This window comes from Macrotis lagotis, chromosome 7, assembly GCF_037893015.1.
Source record: "Macrotis lagotis isolate mMagLag1 chromosome 7, bilby.v1.9.chrom.fasta, whole genome shotgun sequence".
Lineage (NCBI taxonomy): Eukaryota > Metazoa > Chordata > Mammalia > Peramelemorphia > Peramelidae > Macrotis > Macrotis lagotis.
In genome coordinates, this window is record NC_133664.1 from 220,489,275 (window position 1) to 220,515,821 (window position 26,547).

General features: G+C 39.4%; 1 protein-coding gene across 1 annotated transcript; it reads left to right on the plus strand.

Moving 5' to 3' along the window:
- Nucleotides 1-641: 641 nt before the first annotated feature.
- HDHD5 (haloacid dehalogenase like hydrolase domain containing 5) lies at nt 642-24,916 on the plus strand. The gene is made up of 8 exons (XM_074194964.1): nt 642-809; nt 13,677-13,880; nt 15,370-15,482; nt 20,193-20,286; nt 21,046-21,079; nt 21,727-21,901; nt 23,676-23,864; nt 24,060-24,916. The coding sequence occupies exons 1-8, from the start codon at nt 681-683 to the stop codon at nt 24,370-24,372; spliced, it is 1,251 nt and encodes a 416-aa protein (XP_074051065.1). The 5' UTR covers nt 642-680; the 3' UTR covers nt 24,373-24,916.
- Nucleotides 24,917-26,547: the final 1,631 nt, after the last annotated feature.

Sequence of the window (26,547 nt, forward strand, 5' to 3'; positions counted from 1 at the left end):
CCAGAAGACAGCCCCCCAACCAAAACAAACAAATCTTTGTTAGTTACAATGTATGTGATTTTCTTGGGGGCAAGGCAGCTAAGTGGAACTGGATTTGAGTCAAGAAGGCTTGAGACCCTGGACTTGTCACTTAAGCTATCTCAGCCTCAGTTTCCTGACATATATCCTAGAACATGTGTAAAATGAATGTTTGATAGTAGAGTACTGACCTCTTTGTGTAGGGCACAAATAAGATATTATATGCTCTAGAAATCTTATTAGCTATTGATTAGCACTTGGAGCTCGTTTCCTCAATTGCAAAATGAGGGGACAGGCTTGGACCGCTGCCCCTGCCGTCTCTCGGCTCTCAGTCCTCCTAACCCTGCCACAGAAACTCCTTTCAGTCTGAGGCTAGCTTAGGCGAGGACCACGTGCCTGTCTGGTCCAATGGGACACAGCGTCCGGGCAGACGTCTTTCCAGTCCTGGCCTTTGCAGAGCGGAGGACAAAAAGAAAGGGGTGAGCGGAAAGGAAACTACCACTCCCGGGATGCTCTGCGGCATCCTCTCCGCCCTAGCAAGGTGAGTGGGCAGGCTTCTGATTGGCTGGGCGGAGAGACGGGGGGGAAGGGGGAGAGGGCCGGGGGAGGGCGAGCGCGGGCTAGTTAGTAGCACGTGCTGGCTGCCGCGGAGGTAGGCCCGAATGGGTGTGCTCGGCTGCTTCACTGCGGTCAGAGGCGCTTCGGCTCGCTGGCTGAGGCAGCATGTCCCCTGCAGGGCGTGGGGGCAGCAGGCCAGCCCCGGGAGGAGCTACGCCAGCGGCCTCCCCCAGGTGAGACCGCTCTGGGGTTCCGGAGAGCCCGGATAGGGAGGAAACTGCCGCTGTGGAGGGGGCGGAAGGGGCGGAGCCGGCGGAAGTGGCGCGCCTGGCCGGCGGGCCGTTCACCCAACGGGCGGGGCCGGCAGCCCCGGTGGCTCCGCCTCCCCTCCCTGGCGCCGCCACGCCCCCTCTCCGCCCGCCCCTGAGAAGTCCTGGGAAAGCCCAGGGAGGCGCCTGCTGGTCCCGCCGCTGCTTCTCCCCGCCGCCCCGGGAGGCAGACGCGGTGGATGCCCTCGCTCTCTACCGGCTTCTCTTTGCTTTTCTTTTCCTTCACTCGTTGCACTTTTTGTTTCGATTCTTGACATTTCTTTGAGTTTGGGAATTTGGGGAATCCATTTGTAGTTTTAAGCCCCACCCCCTCTCATACGTCCTCCCCTCCCCCCACCCGCCCTGCCGGGTGTGGAGACCCAGCCTTGGGAAAGGAGGGAAGGAAGTTGGGCGGCTCGGGAGGCCGCAGGTTGATGAGCCGGGGTGCAGATGGAGAGGCCATCTCTATTCTTGATGTCCAAAGACGCTGGCTCTTCTGTGTGAGCCCTGCTGCCATCGGGAGACCCGCACAGTGGCCCCTGGAAAGCTGGAGGGGCCTGGCGCTGGGTGGGCGCCTGCCGCGTTTGGCACGGGAGGGGGGGCTTGCCCCAGAGCAGCCGGGGACTCGGAATTTCAGTCTTTCGCCCTAAAAACAAGTACTCCTATGATCACTCGATCTCATTTCTTACTGCCACCTACAAAGTGCTCGATCCAAGCCAGTCTTTTTCCTAGTTAATAGGAGGTTGACGGTGGCATCGTGTTGCATACGTTGATTACCGGGTTTGTCTTATGTTTTTCCTCATTTTTTTTTTGTAAGTGTAAAAGAAAATAGAGCTTTATTAAAGAAGTTAGTTACAACATAAAAGAAAGTGATAGGAAAGTTAAGTAGAGATTAAGGAGACTGGAGAGGTAGAGGAGAGCCGTTTTTCTCAGTGTTGATTTGATTTAGACAGTTGAAATTCATGTGAGCGATGTTTCCTTAGTTCTTCAGTCTTCATTTCCTACAGGGCTTATGTTCTTATTGATTTTTGTCATTTCTAACAGGATAGTAATGGCTTTTACATTAATATACTATGATAGACATACTTTTTTCTGATTGACATCGTATTTCCAATGGAAATTTCTTGTTGTCAGTAACTTTCTCGGGAAAGGTAAAATAAATAAGACCTATTCTAGGCCCCCCTCAAATCTGAACCAGTCAGTCCAGGGCACATGTATACTGCAAAAAAGTGGTAGAAAAGGCAGTTAATCCCAGTCGTTTAACTTCCCTTGGAAGGTGGTAGAAATCCCTGGGTTTAATAAATAAATTTAATGTTTCCCCCATAATTTCCAAATGTTTTCCGAAGTGGTTGAATCCGTTCAAAATCAGTTCATCGGCTTATCTGCCCACAACTCCTTCAACAATGACTTTTCATGTCTTAACCATCTTTGCAAAGTTGGTGGGTCTGAGGAGATAACTCAAGATTATTTAAATTTGCATTTCACTTATCATTTGTGATCTTGGACTTTTTTCCCATCTGGTTACTGATAGTTTATATTTCTGTTAAATCTTTCAAGTCACTTGACTATTTGTCTACCAGGACTGACTTTTAACCAAATTGTGTCAGTTCTTATAGAGTTTGAATATCAGACCTATAATGAGCAACTTTTTCTTCACCCTTTCTTTTTCTATGATTCTACACATTTGTGTAAAAATCTTTTAGACTTTATATTTTCTCTCTCCTAGTCAATGTCTTGCTTTTATTTTGTATAATGCTTCTTTATGTACATAGTTTCTGATGTTTTCTCATAATATCTATATGCTGATTCCTTTCTGTCTGCCTACAACACACATGTTCTCCTTCCTGAAGGAAAAAACAAACAAAACTCTACCAGTTAAATTATTGTCCTATGTCACCCCTCTTACAGCCAGTTTCTTACATACCAAACTGTATCTCCTTTGCTTCCATTTCCTCTTTTCCTTCTTCCTTCATACTTCCTCTCTCAAGTGAAACTGCTGTATTCAGCGTTACCAGTTATCTCTTAAGTGCTTGGGCACTGGTGATTTTCTCACTTCTCATTCTTCTTGAATTTGCTACCCGTTTATTCTTCTGGTACTCTACTTTTTCTGTTTTTTTCATGACATTGTTCTCTCTTCATTCTTCTACCTGTCTGGACTCTTCAGTCTCCTTTGCTATTTTATCATTCATATCATATAACTGTGGGCATTACCCCAAGTCTCGGTTTTGGGACCCCTTTAATTATCTCTGCACTTTCATAAGCGGCTGTGGGTTTAATTAATTATCATTTGCAAATCACTTTTATATATATATATATATATTTTATATACATATTATTACAGCTTTTTTCTTGTTGTGGAACTCCTTGTTTTAAATAGTTCAAACTGCATTTTCCAAGGGCATCTCAACTTCATCAGGTTCAAAACTGAACTCATTTCCTCCCCACAAGCTACTCTTTTCCAAACTTCCTTATGCCATCTAGTCACCCAAGCTCTCAAATAGCACCTTTGTCCTTGAATTCTTACTCTCATTCACCCAACTTCTCTAATCATATGGGAGTGTAGAGAGAGCAGGTAGACTTAGAAGAATGGATTTGGAATTGAGGCAGAGTAAGAGAATAAATTATGTGGAGCCACAGCTTGTAGTGAAGAGTGCTTTGCACTGGGAGTCAGAAAATTTGGGTTCCAGTTCTCCTGCCACTAAATTGCTATATGATCCAGGTGCATTTATCTCACAACAGCTCTATAGGATGAATACTCTTAAGTAGAATTGTTCTAGTTTTTCAGAAGAGGAAAATGAGGCCAAGGGAAGTTAAATGACTACTGTAGCAAATAGTCAAATATTGAAACTGGATTAACAACCTTTTCCTGCCACTGAGGAGCTCCTCTGCCCTGGACTGATTGGTTCAGATTTGAGAGGGCCTAGAATAGGTTTTATTTATTTTATTCTTTTGTGTGTGTGTGTGTGTGTGTGTGTGTGTATGTGTGTTATGCATCATACATCTCTTTGACAATTTGGTAAAAATTCTGCTCTTGGAATTAAATAAGTGCATAAGAATCCCAAGGAAACTAATTATGCTGAAATCTAGTTATTAAAATATGTTTAAAAATTGTTCCTGGACCTCAGGTTAAGTTACCTTGACCTAGAAGACACGTCAGACTCCTATTCTCATCTTGTTTGCCTTGTTAACATTCCTCACTCTGGTGTCCTAGGGAAAATTGGCAACAAAATTGTTGGGTCATGGATCTTCCTAGGATTTATGGGAAGGGAAAGTAAAAAGGTAAATCATGTACAATATAATTGTAAAGTTAACTTGAAGATGTCTCTTCTTTTTTAATTGATGCTTCACCACACTTTTCTTCCACTGTCTTAGGGTGGGGCTGTAGGATCAAAGGACCACCTAGGGTTCGGTGACAGTTGTACAGAATTAAGTTTTATATAAAGCAAATCTGGGACAGGAGGGTGAGATCAGATCTTAATTGTGTCTTAATTGACACAAGGAGAAGATTTTTTGTTTTTTTTTTTTTTTTCCAAGGCAAATAGGGTTAAGTGATTTGCCCAAGGCCACACAGCTAGGTAATTATTAAGTGTCTAAGGCCAAATTTGAACTCTGGTATTCCTGACTCCAGGACTCTGGTGCTCTATCCACTGCACCACCTAGCCACCCCAAGGAGAAGATTTTTGAATGAAATGACCACATCTGTGCATAATGGTTAGTCTGGCTAGTTAGTCTTGTTAATCTAAAGGAAGGAAGGAGCATATATCTTTTTAGCTATGTCCAGATTCCCAGAAGGTTTAGGAAACGTGTATTCAAAGATTAGACTTGCTTGCTTGACCCAGTAGCACATGAGATGGAAGATCTTCTGACTTTCCTTTCCAATAATTCCTAAAGTCAGGCTGATAAAAGACATCACCAAACTGCTGAACCCTGGACAAGATTCTGATATCTCTGACTTTGCTGTCTGGGCAAAAGCAAATTCCAGAAAGAAGGGACAAGCTGTAGAAAAACAGGGAGATGAGAGAATACTTCTTTCAGAAGATAACTAATAAGACAATTTGGTTTGACTATATGAGAGAGGAGTTAAATATGTCTGGAAATGTGGTTGGAACTAGATTGTTGGAGGACTTTAAAAATAAAAGGTGTAATAGTTTAAACTTTAAGATAATACTGAAGTTTTTGAGCAGAAGAATGAGATCAGATCTGGTCATTAGGAAGATTTTTTTTTGAAGACCGTTTAAATTGTATTGGAGCTATTAAATTAGTTTAAGTATGAGGGCCTGATTTGGGCAGTATGAATGGTGAGCAGGAAATGAATATTAGGGATATTACAGAGATAGACTTAACTGGAACTTTGGCATCATGATTGTGTTTAGGCTGGGGAGTGAGGGAAAAGGAAGAGTTTAGATTGACTTAATTTATAAGTCTGGGTGATTTGAAGAATGATGATAGCCTTAAAAGAAATAGGGAAGTTAGAATAACTAGGTCAAGACAGGAAGATGATGAGTTTTGTTTTGGCAGTGGTGAATTTGTGATGCTTCAGTGTCAGGCAACTAAAGATGTCTAGATGGTATTAAGCACTGCAGTACTGGAGTCAGAAGAGAGGGTAAGGTTTCTATCTTCATAGTAATAATAAATGCATAATGAAATGGTTGTCTTGAAAGGGGCAGTTAGACAAACAGGAATGAGAACTGAGAAATATCATAGAGTATCTCAGAGGAAGAGTGATCTTCAATATAAATACCTGCAGAGAGATCAGGGGAAGTTGAGCACTGAAGAAAGAACATAGGATTCTATTAAGTAATCATTTGCTGTTTTCGAGAAAGAGTTTCATTAGGAGTAGTAGAGTCAGAAGTAAGTTTTCAAGGGATTGGGAAGTGAATGAATAGTGAGAAAGTAAAAACAGTGGATTAAGAGAACTTTCTAAAAGTTTTGCAGTAAAACTGAAGCAGAGCTAGAATAATTGAGTAGATTTCAGGATTGAAGAGTTTTTAAGGATGGAGGAGATGTGAGTATTTTATAGTTAGTGGAGAAGGAATCAGTAGATAGGAGGGGAGAAGAAATGATTGATGGGGTAACTTCTTTAAGCAGTTGGGAAGAAATTGGGTCGGGGGTTTTTCATGGAGAAGGATCACCTCTTATTCACTGATTAGAACCCAGGAGAAGATATAGATACTAAAGAGTTTTAGATAAGGAGTAACAGAGATGAAGTAATTTTAGGTGTTATCTCAGTGAAATCAAGATCATTTGCTTACTGAATAAAGTTCTATCAAATTACCTTTCTTTAGAGTAGTGGTTTTTTTTTTAACTGGGGGGGTCTCTGAACTGAAAAAAATTGATAATTATTTCAATATAATTGGTTTCCTTTGTAATCCTATATTTTTTTATGAATTTAAAATCTTCTTTTGAAAAGGGCTTCACCAGGCTGCTAAAGGAGTCCTTCATGCTTCTGTTTTAAAGAGAGTTGTTCTAGAGCTATTAGCATCTTGAAATTTATTAAATGGGACAGTTATATGGTTAGATCTGTGATTAAGGTGAATCACTTTGGCAGATTATGGAGGATGAGTTGGAGTAGAGAAACATGTGAGATATGTAGATCAATTAGGAGGTTTATTGCAACAGTACAGTATTTATTCTGTGTGAGTTGTGTCTTATATCTTCAATACCTAGCTTGTAGTAAGCATTTTAACAATTGCTTGTTGATTGAGGTGGGTAGAAGTGAGAAATCATTATCTGGCATAGCTGCTTGATAAAAAAAATAATCATACAGAAGTGGCTTGCTTCATAATGGTGAAAGTCAGATTGTGGTTAGCAAAATGAATTTGTAGTAAAATGACTTGACAAGTTTATGTGATTTTGTATTCTGCAGGTTTGGAATAGGAACTGAAAAAGCTTAGGGGGAAAGGGTTGATCAAAGCTGTATATTGGTTAAGATGAGACTATCAATAGAACAAGGGGGCAGGACATTTAAGGGAGGAGGACCATTGAACTGGATATTTATTAGTCAGTTGTGAAGGGAAGAAAATGAGACCAAATCAAGGAAAAAAATTGAAGCCAGGTGTATGTTGGAGCCAGCTCATAGTCCTGAGAGCCAATTTTTAAAATTTTAGTATGTGTATTTATATGTCAAAAATCATCAAATGATACAATTCAAGACTTGATTTAGTATTTTGTTTATTGTCTAGACTTAAGTTTGCAGAGAAAACGTTGAAGAGGCAGATTAAATTTATTTTATTATTATTATTTTTTTTTGCCAGGCAAATGGGGTTAAGTGGCTTGCCCAGGGCCACACGGCTAGGTAATTATTAAGTGTCTGAGTTCAGATTTGAACTCAAGTACTACTGACTCCAGGGCCGGTGCTCTATCCACTGCGCCACCTAGCTGCCCCCCACATTGTATACTTTTAAATTTAATTTGCCCAGGGGAGGCTAGGGGAACCTTGGAGTCAGGGGAACCTGAGTTCAAATATGATCTCAGACACATAATAATTACCTAGCCGTGTGACTTTGGGCAAGTCACTTAACCCCACTGCCTTGTAAAAACCTAAAAAAAAAAGAGTATATCATGTGTACTTTTTTTTTCCCCTTTAGGAGAGTCAGTTATTAAACATTTATTTTACCAACACATGCCTTGAATGGAAGTCATGGTGAGGTTGATTTGGGAGTGATGAAGAATAAGAAATTAAACAAATTAGAAATTAGAGTTAAAGATCTTGGGAAAAGAATAGCTAAAGGTGAAATTGAGGTTTAAGGTGTAACTATCTCCCTAGGTATCTGAGATAAAGAAAAGGTCATAAAGACTTTATGGAGTTGAACTGAGAGACCAGAAGATTTTAGGGAAAAATGTCTTTAAATCTTCAAATATGAGAGTAGGGGTAAGGGTGGGAAGACCAAGAGAGGAAGGTGTACTGTAAAATTGCTACAGGTCTCTGGACTAGGTAATATAATATGATGGGTAGAATGAAACTCAGAAAAGGAGATGTTGCTAAAAAAACCTTATGTAAATTGCAGTTTATATTTTGATAATTTAAAATTTTAGTATAGTGGGAAAATATTAATTTTCCTTTATTTTCATGAACTTTTTAAAGGTCTGCCCTGTAATTTGAGGTTGATATATGAACATGGTGTAGTGGATAGAAAACTAGGCTAAGGAAACCTAGACCCTTGCTCTGTCTCTTGTTTTCTTTAAATACTAGCTGTGTGATCAATAAATGAATCTCTTAAAAATTTTGTGCCTCAACAAAACCCAACAGTAGGAGATAGAAAGAAAAATTCCATTTAAAGTAACTTAAGACAACATAAAGTACTTGGGGATCTACCTTCCAAGACCAACCCAGAAACTATATGAACACAATTACAAAACTGTTTTTTTTTCTGGTTTTTGCAAGGTAGTGGGGTTAAGTGACATATACAAGGTCACACAGGTAATTATTAAGTGTCTGAGGTCAGATTTCAACTCAGGTCCTCTCGACTCCAGGGCCAGTGTTCTATCTACTTGCCAACTAGCTGCCCCTGCAAAACACTTTTCACACAAATAAAGTCAGATCTAAACAATTAAAAAGGTAGTTCTACCTTTATTAAATTACTTATTTAATGTGAGTCAATCAAATTATTCAAAAATTACTTTGTAAAATTAGAAAAATAATAACAAAATTCATCTGAAAGGATAAAAGAATATCTAGGGAATTAATAAAAAAATGCAAAGGAAGGTGGCCTAACTGTACCAGATCTAAAACTGTATTATATAGTGCAGTTATCAAATCTTGTGTGACTAATAGAGAAGTGAATTAGGTTCAAAAGAAACAGTAGTAAATGACTATAGTAACCTACTGCTTGATAAACTCAAAGACTCCTGGGATATGGACTCACTATTTGCCAAAAACTGTTGGGAAAACTGGAAAACAGAATGGCAAAATTAGTTATGGACACACCTTACACAAAGATAAGAAATATACATAGGATTTAGACAAAGGGTGATAAGCATAAGTCAATTAGGAGAACAAAGAACAGTCTTTTTCTCAGATCTATGGAGAGAAGGAAATTTATGATTACACAATAGATACAGAACATTATAAATTGAAAAATGAATAATTTTGAATTTAAAAAGTTTTTGCACAAATAAAATTAATGCAGCTAAGATTAGAAGGAATGCTGAGGGGCAGAGCTAAGATGGCACAAGAAGGGATCGAGTCTTAGGAGCTCTCTGATAAAATTCATCAGCTAAGGACTCTTAACTAAACTTTCAAGAGACAGAACCCACAAAGGGACCCAGAGAGGCAGTTCTCCTACTCAAGGTAACCTGGAAAAGAGCAGAAAGGCTCTGCTCCCCGGGTTCGGAGAGGCGGCCTGCCAGAGGGGTGGCCCACCAGAGCCAAAGAACTTAAGCCTCCTGGAGGCAGCCCCAGGGCGCTGGGAGTCTCAGCTCACAGCAGTGGGGGAGTCTCCTGAGCTGCACCCCGAGGAGCACCGGGCGCAAAGTGGGGAAACAGCGGGGGACCTCTGCCAGAGCGAGCACGTGGAGCCCAGCCCTCAGGGCACACAGCAAGCAGCATGGTCTTTCCCCAGCCCTGATCCAGAAAACAGAAGCAGGAGGAGCTGGTAAGCAGGAGCCCCCAGGGCATGAGCCCATTGAGCTGAGGGAGGGGAGTGAAGAGAGACTGCTGAGCTCTGTCCTCTGCCCCTGGAACAGGACTCTGGGGCTCTGACCACATTCAGATCCTGATCGCAGTCTAGGCCCCCCCATAGAACAGCAGGGCCCCCCCACCTCAGCCCCGTGGCAGAGGGAGGTGCTTATGGTCATTCACAGACCAGGAGGGAGGACAGAGCCTCACACACTGAGACCCTTGTGGGAGTGTCCCAGAAGCTCAGGAAGCACCCCTAAAACCAGGCCCAGGCTGGGAAAATGAGCAAGCAAAGAAACAAAAGGAAGACTATTGAGAAATATTTTGCAAATGAGCCCAAGAAGGATCAAAATAGTCTGAAGATGAGGAAGCACAAGATCCTGCATCTAAAGACTCCAAGAAAAACAGAAATTGGGCTCAGGCTATGATAGAGCTCAAAAAAGACTTTGAAAATCAAATGAGGGAGTTGGAAGAAAAACTGGGAAAAGAAAGGAGAGAGATGCATGAAAAACATGAAAATGAAGTCAGCAGCTTAGTCAAGGAAATCCAGAAAAATGCTGAAGAAAATAGCATGCTAAAAACCAGCTTAGGTCAAATGGATAAAACAGTACAAAAAGTTATAGAGGAGAAGAATGCTTTAAAAAGCAAAATTGGCCAGATGGAAAAAGAGATAAGAAAACTCTGAGGAGAACAAATCCTTCAGACAAAGAATAGAATTCAGGGAGATTGATGAATTTACCAGAAATCAGGAATCAATACTTAAACCAAAAAAATGAAAAATTAGAAGAAAATGTGAAATATCTCATTGAAAAAACAACTGATATGGAAAACAGACTTAGGAAAGATAATTTAAAAATTATTGGAATACCTGAAAGTCATGATCAGGAAAAGATCCTTGACATCATTTTCAAAGAATTACTACAGGAAAATTGCCCTGATATTCTGGAAGCAGAGGGCAAAATAGAAATGGAGGGAATCCACCGATCCCCCAGAGAAAGAGATCCCAAAAAACCAACCCCTAGGAATATTATAGCCAAGTTCCAGAACTCCCAAGTCAAAGAGAAAATATTACAAGCAGCCAGAAGGACCCAGTTCAAATATCGTGGAGCTGCAGTCAGGATCACACAGGACTTAGCAGCAGCTACATTGGAAGCTCATAGGGCTTGGAATACAATGTACCAGAAGGCAAAAGAGCTTAGAATGCAGCCAAGAATGAACTACCCAACAAGGCTGAATGTCCTCTTTCAGGGAAAAAGATGGACTTTCAATGAACCAGGGGAATTTCAAAGGTTCCTTTTGGCATGGCCAGAGCTGAACAGAAGGTTTGATCTTCAAACTCAGAACTCAGGTGAAGCATGGAGATTGGAGGAGAGGGGGGAAATATGAGGGACTTAATGAGGCTGAACTGCATGTGTAGAAAAATGGCACTGATAATACTCATATGAACCTTCTCAGTTAATAGAGCAGGTAGAGAGAGCTTTTATAGTTGAAGCACAGGAGAAAGCTGAATTCGAAGATAAAATATGGTGTAAAAATGAAGTCAATAGAAAAAAGGGAAATGGAATGGGAGAAAGAAAAAGGAGGGGGGGAATAGTGCAAGATATTTCACATAAGATTTTTTTTATTACAATGAGCTATTGCAATGATATGGAAGTGGGGAGGCAAGGGGGAATGAGGGAACCTTTGCTCTCATCAGAGATGGCTAGGAGAGGAAACAGCATATATACTCAATGGGGTATAGACATCTGGAGTAAGAAGGAGCGGGGAGCAGGGGGAAGGGGTGGGGATGTGAATAAAGGAGGAGAGGATGGACCATGGGGGGTTAGTGGTCAGATATAACACATTTTCTTTCTTACTTCTTGCAAGGGGCTGGGATTGGAAGGCCTGCCCAGGACCACAGGGCCAAGTGGATTCTGGGCCTAAGGGGTGGTATGGGGGCTCAGGGCTTCTTGGCCCCAGGACCAGGGATCTGTCTGCTGCACCACTCAGCAACCCTACAGCAGAGTCAGAGTGAAAGGAGAGAGAAAATAGAGTACATGGTAGTGGAGAAATAAGAAAGGAGGGAGTTGCGATCAGCAATGGCAATGGTGGAAAAATAAGGAAATAACTTTTGTGATGGACTTATCATAAAGAATGAGATCCACCCATGACAGAGTTGTTGGTGTTGGAACAAAGACTCAAGCACATTTTTTGTTATTATTATTTGGGGGAGGGTGCAGGGCAAGTGGGGCTGGATGGCCTGCCTGGGGCCACATAGCAGGTTGATCTTTGGGTGTCTGGGGCCAGATTTGAACCCAGGTGCTCCTGGCTCAAGGGCCAATGCTCTGCCACCCAGCCACCCCTACTATTATTACTATTTTATTTTATTTTGGGTCTTTTTTTTCTTTCTTTTTTTTGGTTTTTGCAGGGCAGTGGGGATCGGGTAGCATGCATATCACACGGCTGGGTGATTATTGGGTTTACGAGGCTGGATATGGACTTGGGTGCTCGTGGCTCCAGGGCTGGTGCCTCGTCCATTGTGCCACCTGTCCATACCTACAATTATTACTATTATTTTTTTATTTTAATTTTTTTCTCTCCCCTTTACTTTTTTGGCCCAAGCAAGTCTATCTATATTCATGGGGGAGGAGGGGTATTTTGTTTACTTGTAAACAAGAATATTTTATTAATGTAAAAAAAACATTTGTACAAAATTAGAATAAAAAATAAATTTAAAAAAAAGGAATGCAGAAAGGTTGGAAACAATGTTCACAGCTAGTAGTTCTGATAAAGGACTCATTTCTAAAATATATAGAGTCATTTCCCATTTGACAGATGGTCAAAGAACATGAACAAGCAGCTTTTCAGCTGAAGAAATTAAAGCCATCTATAGTCATATGAAAAATGCTCCAAATAATTGTTAATTAGAGAAACACAAATTAAAACAACTCTGAGGTATTACTTTACAACTATCAGATTGATCATTTTCCTTTTTCATCATTTTAGTCAGTATGGTGGAGTTGTGAACTGATCCAGTCATTCTGGAGTGCAATTTGGAATTATGCTCAAAGGGCAATAAACTTGTCCATTCCCTTTGATCCAGCAAGACCACTACTAGGTTTATAGCCCAAAGAGATCATAAAAAGTAGGGAAAGAGTAGTTCTTTTTGTAGTGGCAAAGAATTGGAATTTGAAGGGATACCCAGCAATTGGGGAATCACAGAACAAGTTATGATATAAATGTTATGGAATACTATTGTTCTATAAGAAATCATGAGGGGCAACTAGGTGGCACAGTGGGTAGAGCACCGGCCCTGGAGTCAGGAGTACCTGAGTTCAAATTTGGCCTCAGACACTTAGTAATTGCCTAGCTATGTGACCTTGGGCAAGTCACTTAACCTTGTTGCCCTGCAAAAAAAAAAAACAACCCAAAACAAAATGAAATGAGCAGCCAGACTTTAGAAAAGCCTAGAAAGACTTTCAAGAACTGATTCTGAGTGAAGTGAGTAGAACTAGAAGAATATTGTACACATAATATTGTGTGACAATCAATTGTGATGGACTTTGTTCCTCTCAGTTCAGTGATCAAGGACAATCCTGAAAGACATTTTAGGGAAAATGCCATCGACTTCTAGAGAAAAAAAACTATGAAGTCTGAAGGCAGAACAAGGCATATTATGTTCACTTTTTTTTATGTTCACTTTTTAAGACTTCCTTTATGTTGTTTTTTTTCCTCTCTCATGGTCCCCCCCACCCTTAGTTTTAATTCTTCTTTCACAACATGACTAGTATGGAAATATGTTAAGCATGACAGTGTATGTTATAATCTGTAGCAGATTGGTTGCTGCGATGGGAAGGGCAGAGGGAAGGAAGAGTGGTGGAGAAATGTGGAACTCAAAAGCTTATAAAAGGATGAATATTGAAAACTATCTTTGCATGTAATTTGAAAAAATAAAATAAAAACTTGTTGAAAAAAAATTTTGGTATCTCAGTTTCTTTATCTGTCAAATGGGAATCATATTGCTTGTTTACCTCATGGGTTTATTGTGAGGAAAACACTTTATATGCCATAAAGCACTATAGAAATGTCAGTTAATTTATTGAGCTTCTTTCTCTTGTAACTTGAATTTCCTTTTCCTTTCTCCCCTCATCCCCTTGATGCAGTGGTAATTCCCCTCTCCTGCCCTCTCTGTGCAGACCCCTCCAACCTTTGGGTTCCTCATTGACATCGATGGGGTGCTTGTCCGTGGTCACAGAGTGATCCCTGCTGCTTTGGAAGCTGCCCGGAAGCTGGCTGACTCAAATGGATGTTTCCGATTCCCAGTTGTCTTTGTCACTAATGCTGGAAATTGTGTCCCACAAGTGAAAGCTCAGGATTTGTCGGACTTACTGGGTGTGCAGGTAAGGACTGCAGAAAGAAGCAGCCCTCAGAGACTGGTCTTCCTGGCCTTTTCAAAGGCATTGCCCACAATTTGACCATTCAACTTTCCTCCAAATTATGGCAACCTCTCCATTTGTAATTTTCTCATATTTTTACCTGTTCTCTCAAAACTCATTTTTTTAGGTCAGCTCAGAGTGCCTCACTTTCCTTGTGTTCCTTGCACTCCCCAACTCAAACAATAACTTCTGCGAAGGCAAGAACTGTGTGTATTCAAATTTCTAGTACAAATTACAAACTTACTAAATAACTAATTTTTTTTTGCAAGGCAAATGGGGTTAAGTGGCTTGCCCAAGGCTACACAGCTAGGTAATTATTAAGTGTTTGAGACCGGATTTGAACCCAGGTACTCCTGACTCCAGGGCTGGTGCTGTATCCACTGTGCCACCTAGCCTCCCCCTTTTCTTTTTTTTAAGACTCACATTCTTTGTGTGACTTGGAAAATGGGGTGTGTGTGTGTGTGTGTGTGTGTGTGTGTGTGTGTGTGTGTGTTGCAAGGCAATGGGATTAAGTGATTTGTCCATTGGTCACACAGCTAGGTAATTATTAAGTGTTTGAGGCTAGATTTGAACTCAGGTCCTCCTGACTCTAGGGCCAGTGCTCAATCCACTCTGCTACCTAGCTGCCCTGGAAAGTGATCTTAAATGATATTCCAAAAAAAACTTAGAGTCAGTATGACTGTCTTGAACAATAACATTGACCTAGATGCAGAAACTTCAAAGAACCTGGGTTCAAATCCTTGCTCTGCCAATTATCTGCTCTGGGTATGTCATGGGTGGGTATCTTATTGTGTGTGTGTGTGTGTGTGTGTTCCTGTGTCTCCTTGGACCAAGTCACTTAATTTCTCTGAGTTTCTGTTTCCTCATTTGCAAAAAAGAGTAGATTAGACTAGATGATCTCTAAAGTATCTATTTCCCAACTTAAAATCCTTGTGATTTTTTCCAGTTTTCTATATATGATCTTTTTTATGTCATAATAAATCCTGATCTTACTACTTTATAGTTTTATCACATGAGTTCTTAAGGGCTCTCTTGTGAATCTAGGGGTTGAAAAACTAATCTCTCAGTGGGGATTCTGGGGGGGAAGTGAATTTTTATGAAAATGAAATGCACATATACAACTGTGATTTTTTTGAAATGGGCTTATTAAGAAATGTCTAGGCCTATCAGAGCAGAGGAGCAATTTGTTCAGTATTAATCTGAGGTTGGCTTCCTGTTTCTTTTGTCTGTGCAGGAAATGAATTGGAAAGTTTTTGTCTCAACTCTGCAAATGGTTTCAGTAATGTGTTGGTCAAGTAGGGCTTTTGCTAGGCTATTTATTGATTCTTTTTAAAAAAATATATATTAGAGGAGATAAAGTGTAAAGGATATATTACTCCCTTGCTTCCACCTGTTCTATATTTATTTTTTTTCTTATTATATTTACCTTTCCTCCCAATCCTCATCTCTACAGGTTGAACCGGAGCAAGTAATACTTTCCAGTAGCCCCTTGAAGTTCTTCTCGAAATTTCATGACAAGCAAATGCTGGTTTCGGGGCAGGGACCTGTGGTGGACCATGCCTGGAAGTATCCTTCTGGTGTTCTTCAGGGTTTGAGATAGGTTTGAATCTCTGAGCAAAGGCTAAATCAAGATATCTAATTAGAGAAATCAGTGGATCAGTAGAATGTAGTCTTAGCCTTGAAAGAGTGTCAGGGAAGACAATAAAGAATAGAAAGTTGACCTGGGTATGGGAAGAATTTTCCATGCCCTTGATGATCAGCCTTTTGTCCTTCCTTTATGGACTGTCCTGTCCTCAAGCAGTTGGTTGGTTCTGTGGGAAAGAATAAATGAAATGCTGTCTTTACATAAATTTCTTTTAAAAGTTTGATATTTATAGAAATTAGTATATATTCAAAGTTAAACTCATCAGTATGCGAAGTTTAACAATAGTAAATGCCCCCAGAGAAAGAAAGGAAGATGAGGATTGAGGATTGAGGAAAAAGTCATTGAATTTGATGGTTAGGTAATCATTGATGACTTTTGGGAGAGCACTTTTCATAGGATAGTCACAAAAGCCACTTAAAAGATTTGAATCAACAGAAGGTTAACCTTCTTATGCTTTTTTTTTTTTTTTTAGGTTTTTGCAAGGCAGTGGGGTTGAGTGGCTTGCCCAAGGTCACACAGCTAAGTGTCTGAGGCCAGATTTGAACTCAGGTACTCCTGACTCCAGGGCCGGTGCTCTATCCACTGTACCACCTAGCTGCCCCTAACCTTCTTACATTAAGCATTGTGAAGTCTTAATAGTCAACCTCAAATATTTGTTCCAACTGACTCCCCCTTAGAGGATAGGAGTAGGAGCAGTGAATTGAAGATTCAGGGATAGATTTTGACTTGTTGGAAGAAAAACCTACATATTAAAGTAGAACTACTTAAAAGTGATCTGCCTTGGCTCATGGAATAGTGAATCTGGAGCACAGTCTCCAAGTAGAGTCTGGATAATACTTGTTAGAGAATCTTTAGAATGGATTTGTTTTTAGGTCTGGATGTTCTTGATGGCCTTTGAGACTCTATGAACTGAAATTACTTAATTCTGTGCTCCCTCCAGGTTTACCATGCTTCCCATGATCCATTTCACTTTCCCTCATTCTCTCTTCACTGACTCACTCAGGATTCACACACTTTAAGGTGGGAAGATCTAAAGCAACCCTTTTCCTTTATTTTATCCATATAGTTTCATTTGAGCTCTTCTCTGTCTTAGAGGTTGGGACTGGGAAAAAAGAAATAATTGCTAATGAGGGAATGGTAGAGTTATCATGGGCCATGGGCCAGGCCATTCCAGCAGGGAATAGGAGAGGCAAAGAAGATAATGAATTGATGTTGATAGTATAATATGGTGACAGAGTAGAGTTTGGATGAAATTAAATCTAATTGTAGTCTTTTGTGAACTTCATTAGGATTTTGTTTATGTGGGGGGTGCCTAGGTGACTAGGCTGCTTTTGCTCATTGTGTAGCAGCTTAAATGTTTTGGCAGCACTGTGTGAAGCTCTGATAGTGCAATATTTTAGTTTATGAAGTTTATGCAAGAACTGGAATAGGGAGGGAGGTGAAAGATTGAACTCATTGTTCCAAATCCTGCTTTAAAGTTCCTACTTTATGACTTTCACACACACCCACTCCCCTTGGAATAACTTCATCTTCTTTTCCTCCACTTTGGCTCCTTTCTATCTAGCAGACTCCTACCTATTCATCTTGGCTTAACCCCATCTTTTTTTACAACCTTCTCTGGCTCCTGGTACCCATGATGTTCTTTCTATCCTCTAAATATCAGTAATACTTAACTGACTGTTTTACTCACTTGGCACATATAGAATCACTGTATTTAGAGTGGTGAGGGACATTAGAGACCATCTAGCTCAACACCCCTGTTTTGCAGATAGAGAAACTGAGACTCATAAAGGAGAAATAACATAGCCAGAGAAAGTAGAGGCAGGATTTGAACCATATCTCTGACATGGGTTTGTTTGTACTCCTATGCCCCCTTATTTTAGTTCTTCAATGAGATTGTGCTTTGTTGTAATCTAATTATCTTTTCTTCTGCAATGAGATTAGGTATAGTGCTTTATATGGTTGATGTTCAATGAATATTGATTATCATCATCATCATAATAATAATAATCTAAAATTAATAAACTGCTTTGTAATTTATAAAACTCTTCACTACTGCCCTGTAGGATCATAGGATTAAGGATTTAGAGCTAAAAAAAAGTAATATATTTGCCCCCTGCTTGCAGATACTCCCCAGTTATTCTCTGTCTTTTATGCTTACCCTTTCCCCCATCCTCATCTATCTACAGATTGAACTAGATCAAGTAATTTTTTTTCTATTCCCTTCCTTAGAACCAGAGATGAGTGACCTGTCCAAGGTCACATGGATAATAATTGGCAAATTATTTGAACCAAGATGGTCTGACTTAGTTCTGTGTTATTTCCACTGTACCGTAGTGAGATAGGTAGTGCAATATCATTATTCTTAGTTTATAGATGAGGAAATGTAGATTCATAGTTTATGTGCTTTACCTACAGTTTCATGACTAATGCCAGATGGATTACATGTTTAAAAATTCATTTATCTTTCCCTCTTAAATCCACTTTTCTTTCTAATTTCCCTTCTCTTTCGAGAGCTCCACTATGCCTTCAGTCATACAGGTATGCAATTAAAAAACTTCAATGTTTCTCTGATACCTCTAAGATAAATTTAGGCATTTAAAATCTTTACTGATCTGGTTCTAAACAATTTTTTTCCAGACATTTCACACTATTTCTTCTTACACATTCTCCATCAAAGCTGAGGAGACCTGGGTTCAAGTTTTCCACTGAAAAAAATCAGCTTGTGTGACCTTGATCAAATCACTTAACTTCTTGGTGCTAATGCAGCTCTCTAAGACTATATGTTTCAAAGAATGTGCTGACCTACATAAGTAAGAGGAAGTTTCCTCACTTGGGGATTCCCCATAGCAGTGAATTGTAAATCAGTCCCCATTCCTCATTCCTTTTTCATCTCACATACTGTACATTCTGGTCAAACTGGCTTCCCCAAGACCCTCTTGTCTCCTTCACACAGGTTGTCCCCTATACCTGGAATGTTCTTTTCTGATACCCTTGCTTCTTAGAAATCCTAGATCCATTTAAGGCTCAGTACCTCCTCTACTTCTTATGCAGGCCCTTTCTTAAGTCCCTAAGTTGTGTACTCCCTTGTAACTACCTTGTATTTACTTTCTATATATTTTAGGATAGGGAAACAAGTGAATAAGTTAATCTGACTTAAAGGCCCTCTTCTGACAATTGCTGGCTATATACCCCATATTCTATGCTATTCTCTACAATGTTTTAGAGGTTCCAGCCGATATTGATAGAGGGAGTTTCTCCATGAGGAAGTTCTCTATACCTGAGAAATAACAGGTTCAGTACCTATTCCCTTCCCTTCCCTTCCCTGTATTAACTTAGTTTTCTCCACTTTTTCTCTTCCAGGAAGATGTAAATTCATCAAGGGCAGGACTTTAAAAATTTGGTATTTGTATCCCTAGAGCGTAGCACAGTAACTTTGGCATACAGTTGGTACTTAATAAATAAATACTTGTTGAATTGAAGCTGCAGACCCCATCCAGGTACTGACTTCTGTGCAATATTTTTTCTTCCATATCTCACTTCCTTTCTTTATAGAATGATAGCATAGAAGCACATCCATGTATATCTGCTGGTTCTAACCTACCCAACCTAGTTCCAACTGTGTGTGTGAAGAGACTTTTCCCCATGCCTTCCTTCTTTACCAGAATCTTAGTATTTTGTAGGGAGCCATTTGCTCCCTCCTTCCCTGGGGGAAGGATAAGTCCTATTGGTACATATTCTATGAGCAGTTACTTGTTTCATTTTTTGGTAAGTTTTTTTTTTACTTTCAGAGCTGTTGTAGTAGGAAGGGATCCTTATGATTAATGTGTTTCATAAAATAGCATTCGATGATAAAAATGTTTCCTTATTCCTTGTGGCTTTTTTTTTTTTTAATAATTAAGACTTTCTTCCTTTGCTGCCCAGACTTCCTAGTTGGGACTGACCTCTTTAGTGTTACAAAGACATTCTAAAGACAAATCTAACCATAGATCTGTTGTTTTGAGATAATATGGATATAGGCCAGCCTTGGAATCAGGAAGACCTAGCTTCAAGGTGTGCTCCTGACATATACTAGTTGTTTAATCATAGAATAAGTTTGTTAACCTTTTGCTGCCTCTGGCACCTCTCTTTAAGATATTAAGTTACTGGAGTTGCTGATGGGATAGAGGATATTTGCACACACAGACTTTCCTATACCGAAACAATCTTGGTCTGTATTCCCCCCCCCTCATAAAAATAGTTACATATTAGATATTTGTTTATAGGTTATTCTCTGGTGATGTAAATAGTGGAACCAATGTAATGATTTTTGCTCACACAGTTTGCTTTGTAGTGTGTCATTTGTAATTTGATGAGAAACCTTAATAGATAAAGTCATTACTCCTCTTATTCTGACTTTCTTGTTTGTGACCTTTTTTTTGTTAACTCTTCACTTCCTCTTTTTTTTAAATAAAAGAAAGGTTTTATTAATTTTGAATATTACAGTTTTCCCCTTAATCTCGCTTCCCTCCCCCCAACCCTACAGAAGGCAGTCTGTTAGTCTTTATGTTCTTTACATAAACATGACCTTCTTGAAGGGATGGCAGCAAAATATGTATGGCTTATTGTGTTTCCTTAATTTCCTGGTCCAGCTTGGGTTTCCAGAATGTGATTACTGTTGATGAGTTGAGACAAGCATTTCCTATACTTGACATGGTTGATCTTGAACGGCGGCCAAAGGATATGGTATTGGATTGAAATCTGTCATCCTTTTGGAACCCAGTATCCCAACATTCTCTCCTTTGCTCTTCTTTATAGTAGTGTCTTCTTTATATCATTATACCCTTACAGTCCCTCTCACTAGGATTTTTGATAGTTACTCTTCATCAGTGTTGCAGTGCTTCGATTCCTCATATTTCCAAGAACTCTCCTAATAGAATTTTATTTTTTTATATCTAACACTGGGTCAGTCACTCCATCACATGTACCAGTGCTAGTTAGAGGCTCCTTCCTTCCCTTCCAGAAGCTAATATTCTTATGACATCATAACTTTTAGACCACTAAACATGAAAGGTATCCCCAAATATCTTTAATAAACACAGTATGCCTACTAAACTCTCCAAGACAAATGGAGGTCTGACCTGTTTCTAAAGTATCTATGGATTCCCCCATAATAGACTTTTCCAGTATCAATTAACCCACACCTTTAGCTCCCTTCCCATTTACTACAATTCTTTATTCATTAAAGGGAAATTGCTTCATGTGCTTCAAGGTGTTCTTTAAGTATTGCTTTTAAAAACCAGATAGCTCTGATTCTTTTTTCTATGGTCCTGTTTCTCAAGACTATCCAATCTAGTCTTTGGGTTTTTTTCCTTTTGTTACTGTTTTTGCTTGGACCAAGATGCCCCCTTTCAAAGCTACGATTTGTATTAAGAGTAAAGTTTCAGTAAGCAGCAGAGTATGACTCAGTCACATTGACAACTTCTGTTATTTATCTCTTGACAGCCTCCTTTGACAACCGACTTCCCCCCCATAGAAGGTAGGTGAAGTTGTCTGAGTTGTTGTGATTTCTGTGCCTCGGCCTCTTGATTTTGCAAGACAGCTTAGGGGGATTAAAATGATCTCTTCACTTACTCCTGCAGTGAGAACCTATCTTTTTCCAAAACAGTTATATACTCAGAGCTTAGTGATGACATAGCCTAAGGCCTTCATTTTCCAAAAGAAGAAATAGGCCCAGATAGGTTTCAGCAATATGCTGATTTTCCTATTAGTCACCGGTGGTACCTGGAACAGAATCTAGGTCTCATGATTCTTAGGCAAATATATTTTCATTGACACCATTCTATTTTCCTAGTAATATGAAGGGGAGTGGTAGGAATGGCAATAATGTAATAGATAGGCGCAAAACCAAAGCTTACTTTTGTCACAGTGGCACAAGTGAAAATTAAAACTTCCCATTTTAACTATGGACTTTAAATCAGCTTGAGTAAATAACTAAATGACTTTCTACAAGGTTGATTGAGGTCACTGTGCCAGTGACATAATAATTTAGCTGGAGCTGAAAAATTCTCACTTGAATGTCATTGCCTCAGTCTCTATTAGGGCCTCACTCCACCCTACTACAGAGAGTATATGGTAAATCTCTTTTAAAACTTTTACCTTTATGCATTTTTTTGTTGTTTAAAGGGGTACTCCTCCTTGGAGAGCCTGTTCGCTGGGAGACAAATCTCCAACTTATTATAGATGTTCTTCTTAGCAATGGCAACCCTGGCACAGGACTGGCAGTAGCCCCTTACCCCCATCTTCCTGTCCTGACCAGCAACATGGATCTCCTTTGGATGGCTGAAGCCAAGATGCCCAGGTGAAGAATCATGGTCTTTAATCTTGGATCCCTGATCTTGGCCTCTGACTGTGTCCTGATCACCTGTAGCCCCTGTCTTCTAGGTTTTATTCTGATACTATGAGACTTTAGCTCCCAAGCTAGGAAAGGCTTCTGTTTTTCCTCACAGACTGGGAACTTTGGAGTAGGTTTCACACATCCCTCAATCAATTAGCAAATACTTAATAAATGAGCAAGACACTGTGACACATGCCAGGGAGGACACAAAAAGTTATACAGTTGTTTCTTTAAAGGAAATTAGAGTTGGCTGATAGCTTAGAAGCTTTGCTCTAAAAATATACATGGAGCTTAGATATCCAGAGGAGAAACAAGAATCTGAAGAGTATAAACACCAAAAATTCAAAACACATTCTTTGTGCCTTTTCCCCAAATGTTATATATAATGCAACTTGTATGATTTCAGTGGTATATTTGTAGATTGCCACCTTCTCTGCAACTTGTCTTAGAGAGCTGACGGGGGCTTAGAGCCACTAAGTGACTTGCCTACACAAGTATATGTTAGAGGTCAAGACTGGGATCCAAGTTTTCCTGGTTCTGAGGCCAGCTTTTCAGCTAGTTTGCCAGGTGTAGTTCCATATCACAGATAGTTCCTCATTTTATTTTATTAAGGGGTGGGGTGGGGAGAACCAAAATGATGCTGCAGAGTTCTATAAATTATAGGAATAAAGTCTAGAGTCATCAAGTGGCTGTCTCTAGGTCATAGTAAATTGTGAGATAAAATTAGAGGACAGATCCACAAACTTTAGGTCAGTATTCTTTTTTTGTCAGATAATGGTATATCTTTCAGGGTTTCATAGACATCATCAGATTATTTTCTCAAGTGAAACAGGTTTGTCTCAGTAGCAGACTGTGTAATCCTTGCCTAGATTTCTCTACTCATCATCCCTTTCTCTGTAATTGACAGATAGGGAGCTTGTGGTTTTTATGGTTTTCTTATCCTGACACCAGTTTGTAGTAAGCCACTAGTTAACCCTTATTTATATTACCCCCTTTCAGCCAAATAGTCCTTGGAGTAGGACTCATGCTCTGACATTTTTGGTTATTAAATCAAAGTCATCAGACTTCGGCATTTCCTGAGTGCTAAAGAATCTGGCATTCAAGAGGCTGTTTATTTGCTGTGAACTAAGATATGCTCTTACTGGTTATATGGGCTGTGGGTCAGAATCAAGGAATGAACTTTATTCTGAGACTCTATGTCAGATTTGTTAACTTTCTATACTTTTTAGTAAAGTTAAAAACATCTTTTTTTCATATAGCTTTATGCCAGAATACTTTTATTTTAAAAATATAAAAAACACTTTTTAAATATATATTTTTATTTATATTACTATAATTTCTAATATTTTCTTCCTCCATCTCTTCCACAGAAAGCCATCCCTTAGAGAACTTTTTAAAGACAGAAAAAAAAGCATTTCTATAAAACTAACCAATACATCAACTGAATCTGACAGGAATTGCAGAGTTCCTCACCATAGTCCTTCACCTCTCTAGTTAAGCTATGGTACCATACTGCTTTCCTAGTAATATAAAATGAGAATGCAGGACTAGTGCAGAAATGTTTAAGTTATTTAAATAAATTCATAATAAGACTTTTTAAGTGAAAGTTTTGAAAGGACTGTTGTTGCTTAACCACAGCTGGTGGGGGAAGTTCTGATGATGTTGAAATGGGAATTTAATTGAGAGGAAGCAATGGCTAGGTATTGAATGTGAACTGATAAATTGTCTTCTTGGTCAGATTTGGTCATGGTACCTTTCTTCTCTGCCTGGAGAGCATCTATCGAAAAATAACAGGAAAGGAATTGAAATATGAAGCCTTGGTGGGCAAACCCACCATCACCACCTACCAATATGCAGAGTTTCTGATCAGGAAGCAAGCAGAGAGATGTACCCGGGGAGGCCCCATCCGCAGACTCTACGCTATTGGGTAATGCTTTGTGCCTTCTCCTTTTCTAAACCTCTTAACCCTCTCTTGTCTTTCCCCTTCCACCTTTCCTATCTTTGTCCATACACATTTCAAGTCTTACCCGATCTACCTCCCTTTTTTCTTCTGAACTTCTGTCTTTGAGTTACTCAATTTACATTGATTTGCTCTTCTCCTTTGCTGATTGCCTTTGCTCAGTGATAATCCAGTGACCGATGTATATGGTGCCAACCTGTACAACCACTACCTGCAGAAGAATGGAAAGGGTGAAGTACAGGAATGCTATGAAGAGATCAAGAAAAAGCAGGGACCACCAATGGCAGAGAGGTGTTTTTCCATTCTAGTACGTAGTGGGGTCTTTGATCCTTCCATGAAACAAAAAGAGACCACATTTCATGGACACCGAGATTTCATCTTTGACCCCAGCCTGTTAGAAGCCTCATTTGTGGTGGCTGATGTACATGAGGCAATACAGCTGGTTTTCTGCAAGGAGGGCTGGGACCATGTCTAGGAGCAATGGAAGTTGGGAAGCAAAAGAGATGTAGCTAAGGGGAGGGAGGAAATAGGTTGAGGAAATGGTGAATATTAATTACTGGGGAGTCCATGCAGGATAACTAGCAGGGAATTCTTAGGGTTCACTTACCCATTCTCTTCTAATTGGACCCCTTAGAAATAATGATGATGTTGACCACAATACTTTTAGTGTTCTCAGGTATAGGTCATAGGAAAATAGGTTAGATAGCCCCTTGGGTGGAAAATCAGAATTTCTGACTCTGGTTTAAAGTGACTGTACATTATCGTGACTGATCCTTTCACTTCCTTGCTTCATTTTCATCACAAGTTAAGTGGGATTAGATATATCTTCAAAAGAAGAAAGTGAAAAGAAAAGTGATGGTTTGTGAAGGACTTTTGCCACCCTCACTGAAGAATACTGTTGCATGTATCTAAAGTGTAACTAATATTACATAGTGTGTTTTGAATGATATCCAGAGGTTCTTGCACTGATTTTTAAAAATACTTAAATGAAAATAAATTTCCATTATACTATCTAGTAAGATGTTCTCTATCTGGATGACAAAATAATTATTTAGAAGGAGGTTGTTGGTGAACTCAGGAGAAAGACTTATGGCATTTTCCTTCCCAGATATGGTATGACCTAATTTGCCAAAGAAGGTGTGTGTGTGTGTGTGTGTGTGTGTGTGTGTGTGTGTGTGTATGCATACATGCATGTGCACACATCTGTGTGACAGCCTTTATATTACTTCTGTTCTTTGCCCTCCTGCAGTGATTATTTTGGGTGATTCAACCTATCTCTAAATAGTAATGAATTATCACCATTGCTTTATTTAGTGACTGCTTTGGTTATTTATGTATCCCAGACTAGGGACTTTTCAGTTCATTTATTTCTAGTTATCTTCAAGTAAAGGCCCCTTCCCATAATAGGTGGAGTCCTAAAATATGAGTATTTTCTCTTTTTTTTCTTGCTACCATTCATAAAAGTATAACTCCTAATTCTCTTGACTCAGAGAGTCTCAAAAATGTGATTTTTAAGCTTTATTATTAACCCTTCCTGCCTAAAGCAAATCCTTTATTGTCTTGACCAAGAAAGTCTAATCTCCCTATTTACAATTTTTCTTTAGAGCCCCAGAGTTCTTCTTCTAAGGATCATACATAGACCCTTAGAATTTGGGTTTTCTTACAGAAGGCCCTGGCCTTATATAATTCATCACCAGAATTTCTTGATGAGGTAATAACAACAACAACAACAACAACAACAACAACAGTAATATTTGTATGGTGCTTTATACTTTCAAAGTAGATTCACATGTGATATCTTGTTGGAATTTCACAATAATTCTCCAGAGTAGTAACTTCATTTTTGAAGATGAAGAAACTTATGAGGTAGGGAAATTTCTTGTCCAAAATCCTAGAGTGGTAGAGTTGAACCTAGATTATGAATTCTTCTTCCTCCCACTATGGACAGCTTTCTGTCTTTACTTTACTCCCTGCCGAAATTCCTTTGTGTGAGCTTTGGTGAGGAAAATTCTAAAGGATGCCACAATACTAGACCAAATAAGCTAAGTTGATCGGTCTAGAATCTATTCATTTATTCAGTCATCCTTTCAATATATGTATCAGCTACCACATATAATTGAAGCACTGTACTTTGTTCTGGAAGAGATGGCAAAAAATAAGATCCAAGTTCTCATGAAGTAAGATCAACTCTAAGAATAAAACTACAGGGATAAGGAATGTAGTCTTAACTTGAAGAATGTCTAATAATGATAATTTAAGCGTTTAACTTTTCAGGATTTATGAAACACTTTCAACAGATACATCTAGGCATAATCTTGACTTTATTTGGCATCTAGACTAAATTTCCCTTTTCAGTGACAAAAGGGGAAGATGACTGTGTGTATATCTTTCTCCTGCTTACTTTTTTTTTTGGTTGAAATGTGAAGCAAGAACCACAATGAACAGAATTCATTTGCTGAATCCTGAAATGAAATATTCATGTTTCTTTCTGAGCCAAATTAAAGTTATTTGAACCAATCTGAGCTAAAATATACAGAATTTGATCGTATATTTTCTAAAATTATTGAACTGGAACTTCAAACTGTTCAAACAACATGCTGATATTTTGTTTGGATCAGGTATTTTTTTAAATCACTTCCTGGTAATTAGA

Excerpts from the sequence above, each read along its gene's own strand:
- HDHD5 (XM_074194964.1), top strand. The coding sequence starts at position 681 with ATGGGTGTGCTCGGCTGCTTCACTGCGGTCAGAGGCGCTTCGGCTCGC. Across the intron at positions 810-13,676 it reads ACGCCAGCGGCCTCCCCCAG|ACCCCTCCAACCTTTGGGTT; the intron begins GTGAGACCGCTC and ends CTCTCTGTGCAG. Across the intron at positions 13,881-15,369 it reads CGGACTTACTGGGTGTGCAG|GTTGAACCGGAGCAAGTAAT; the intron begins GTAAGGACTGCA and ends TCATCTCTACAG.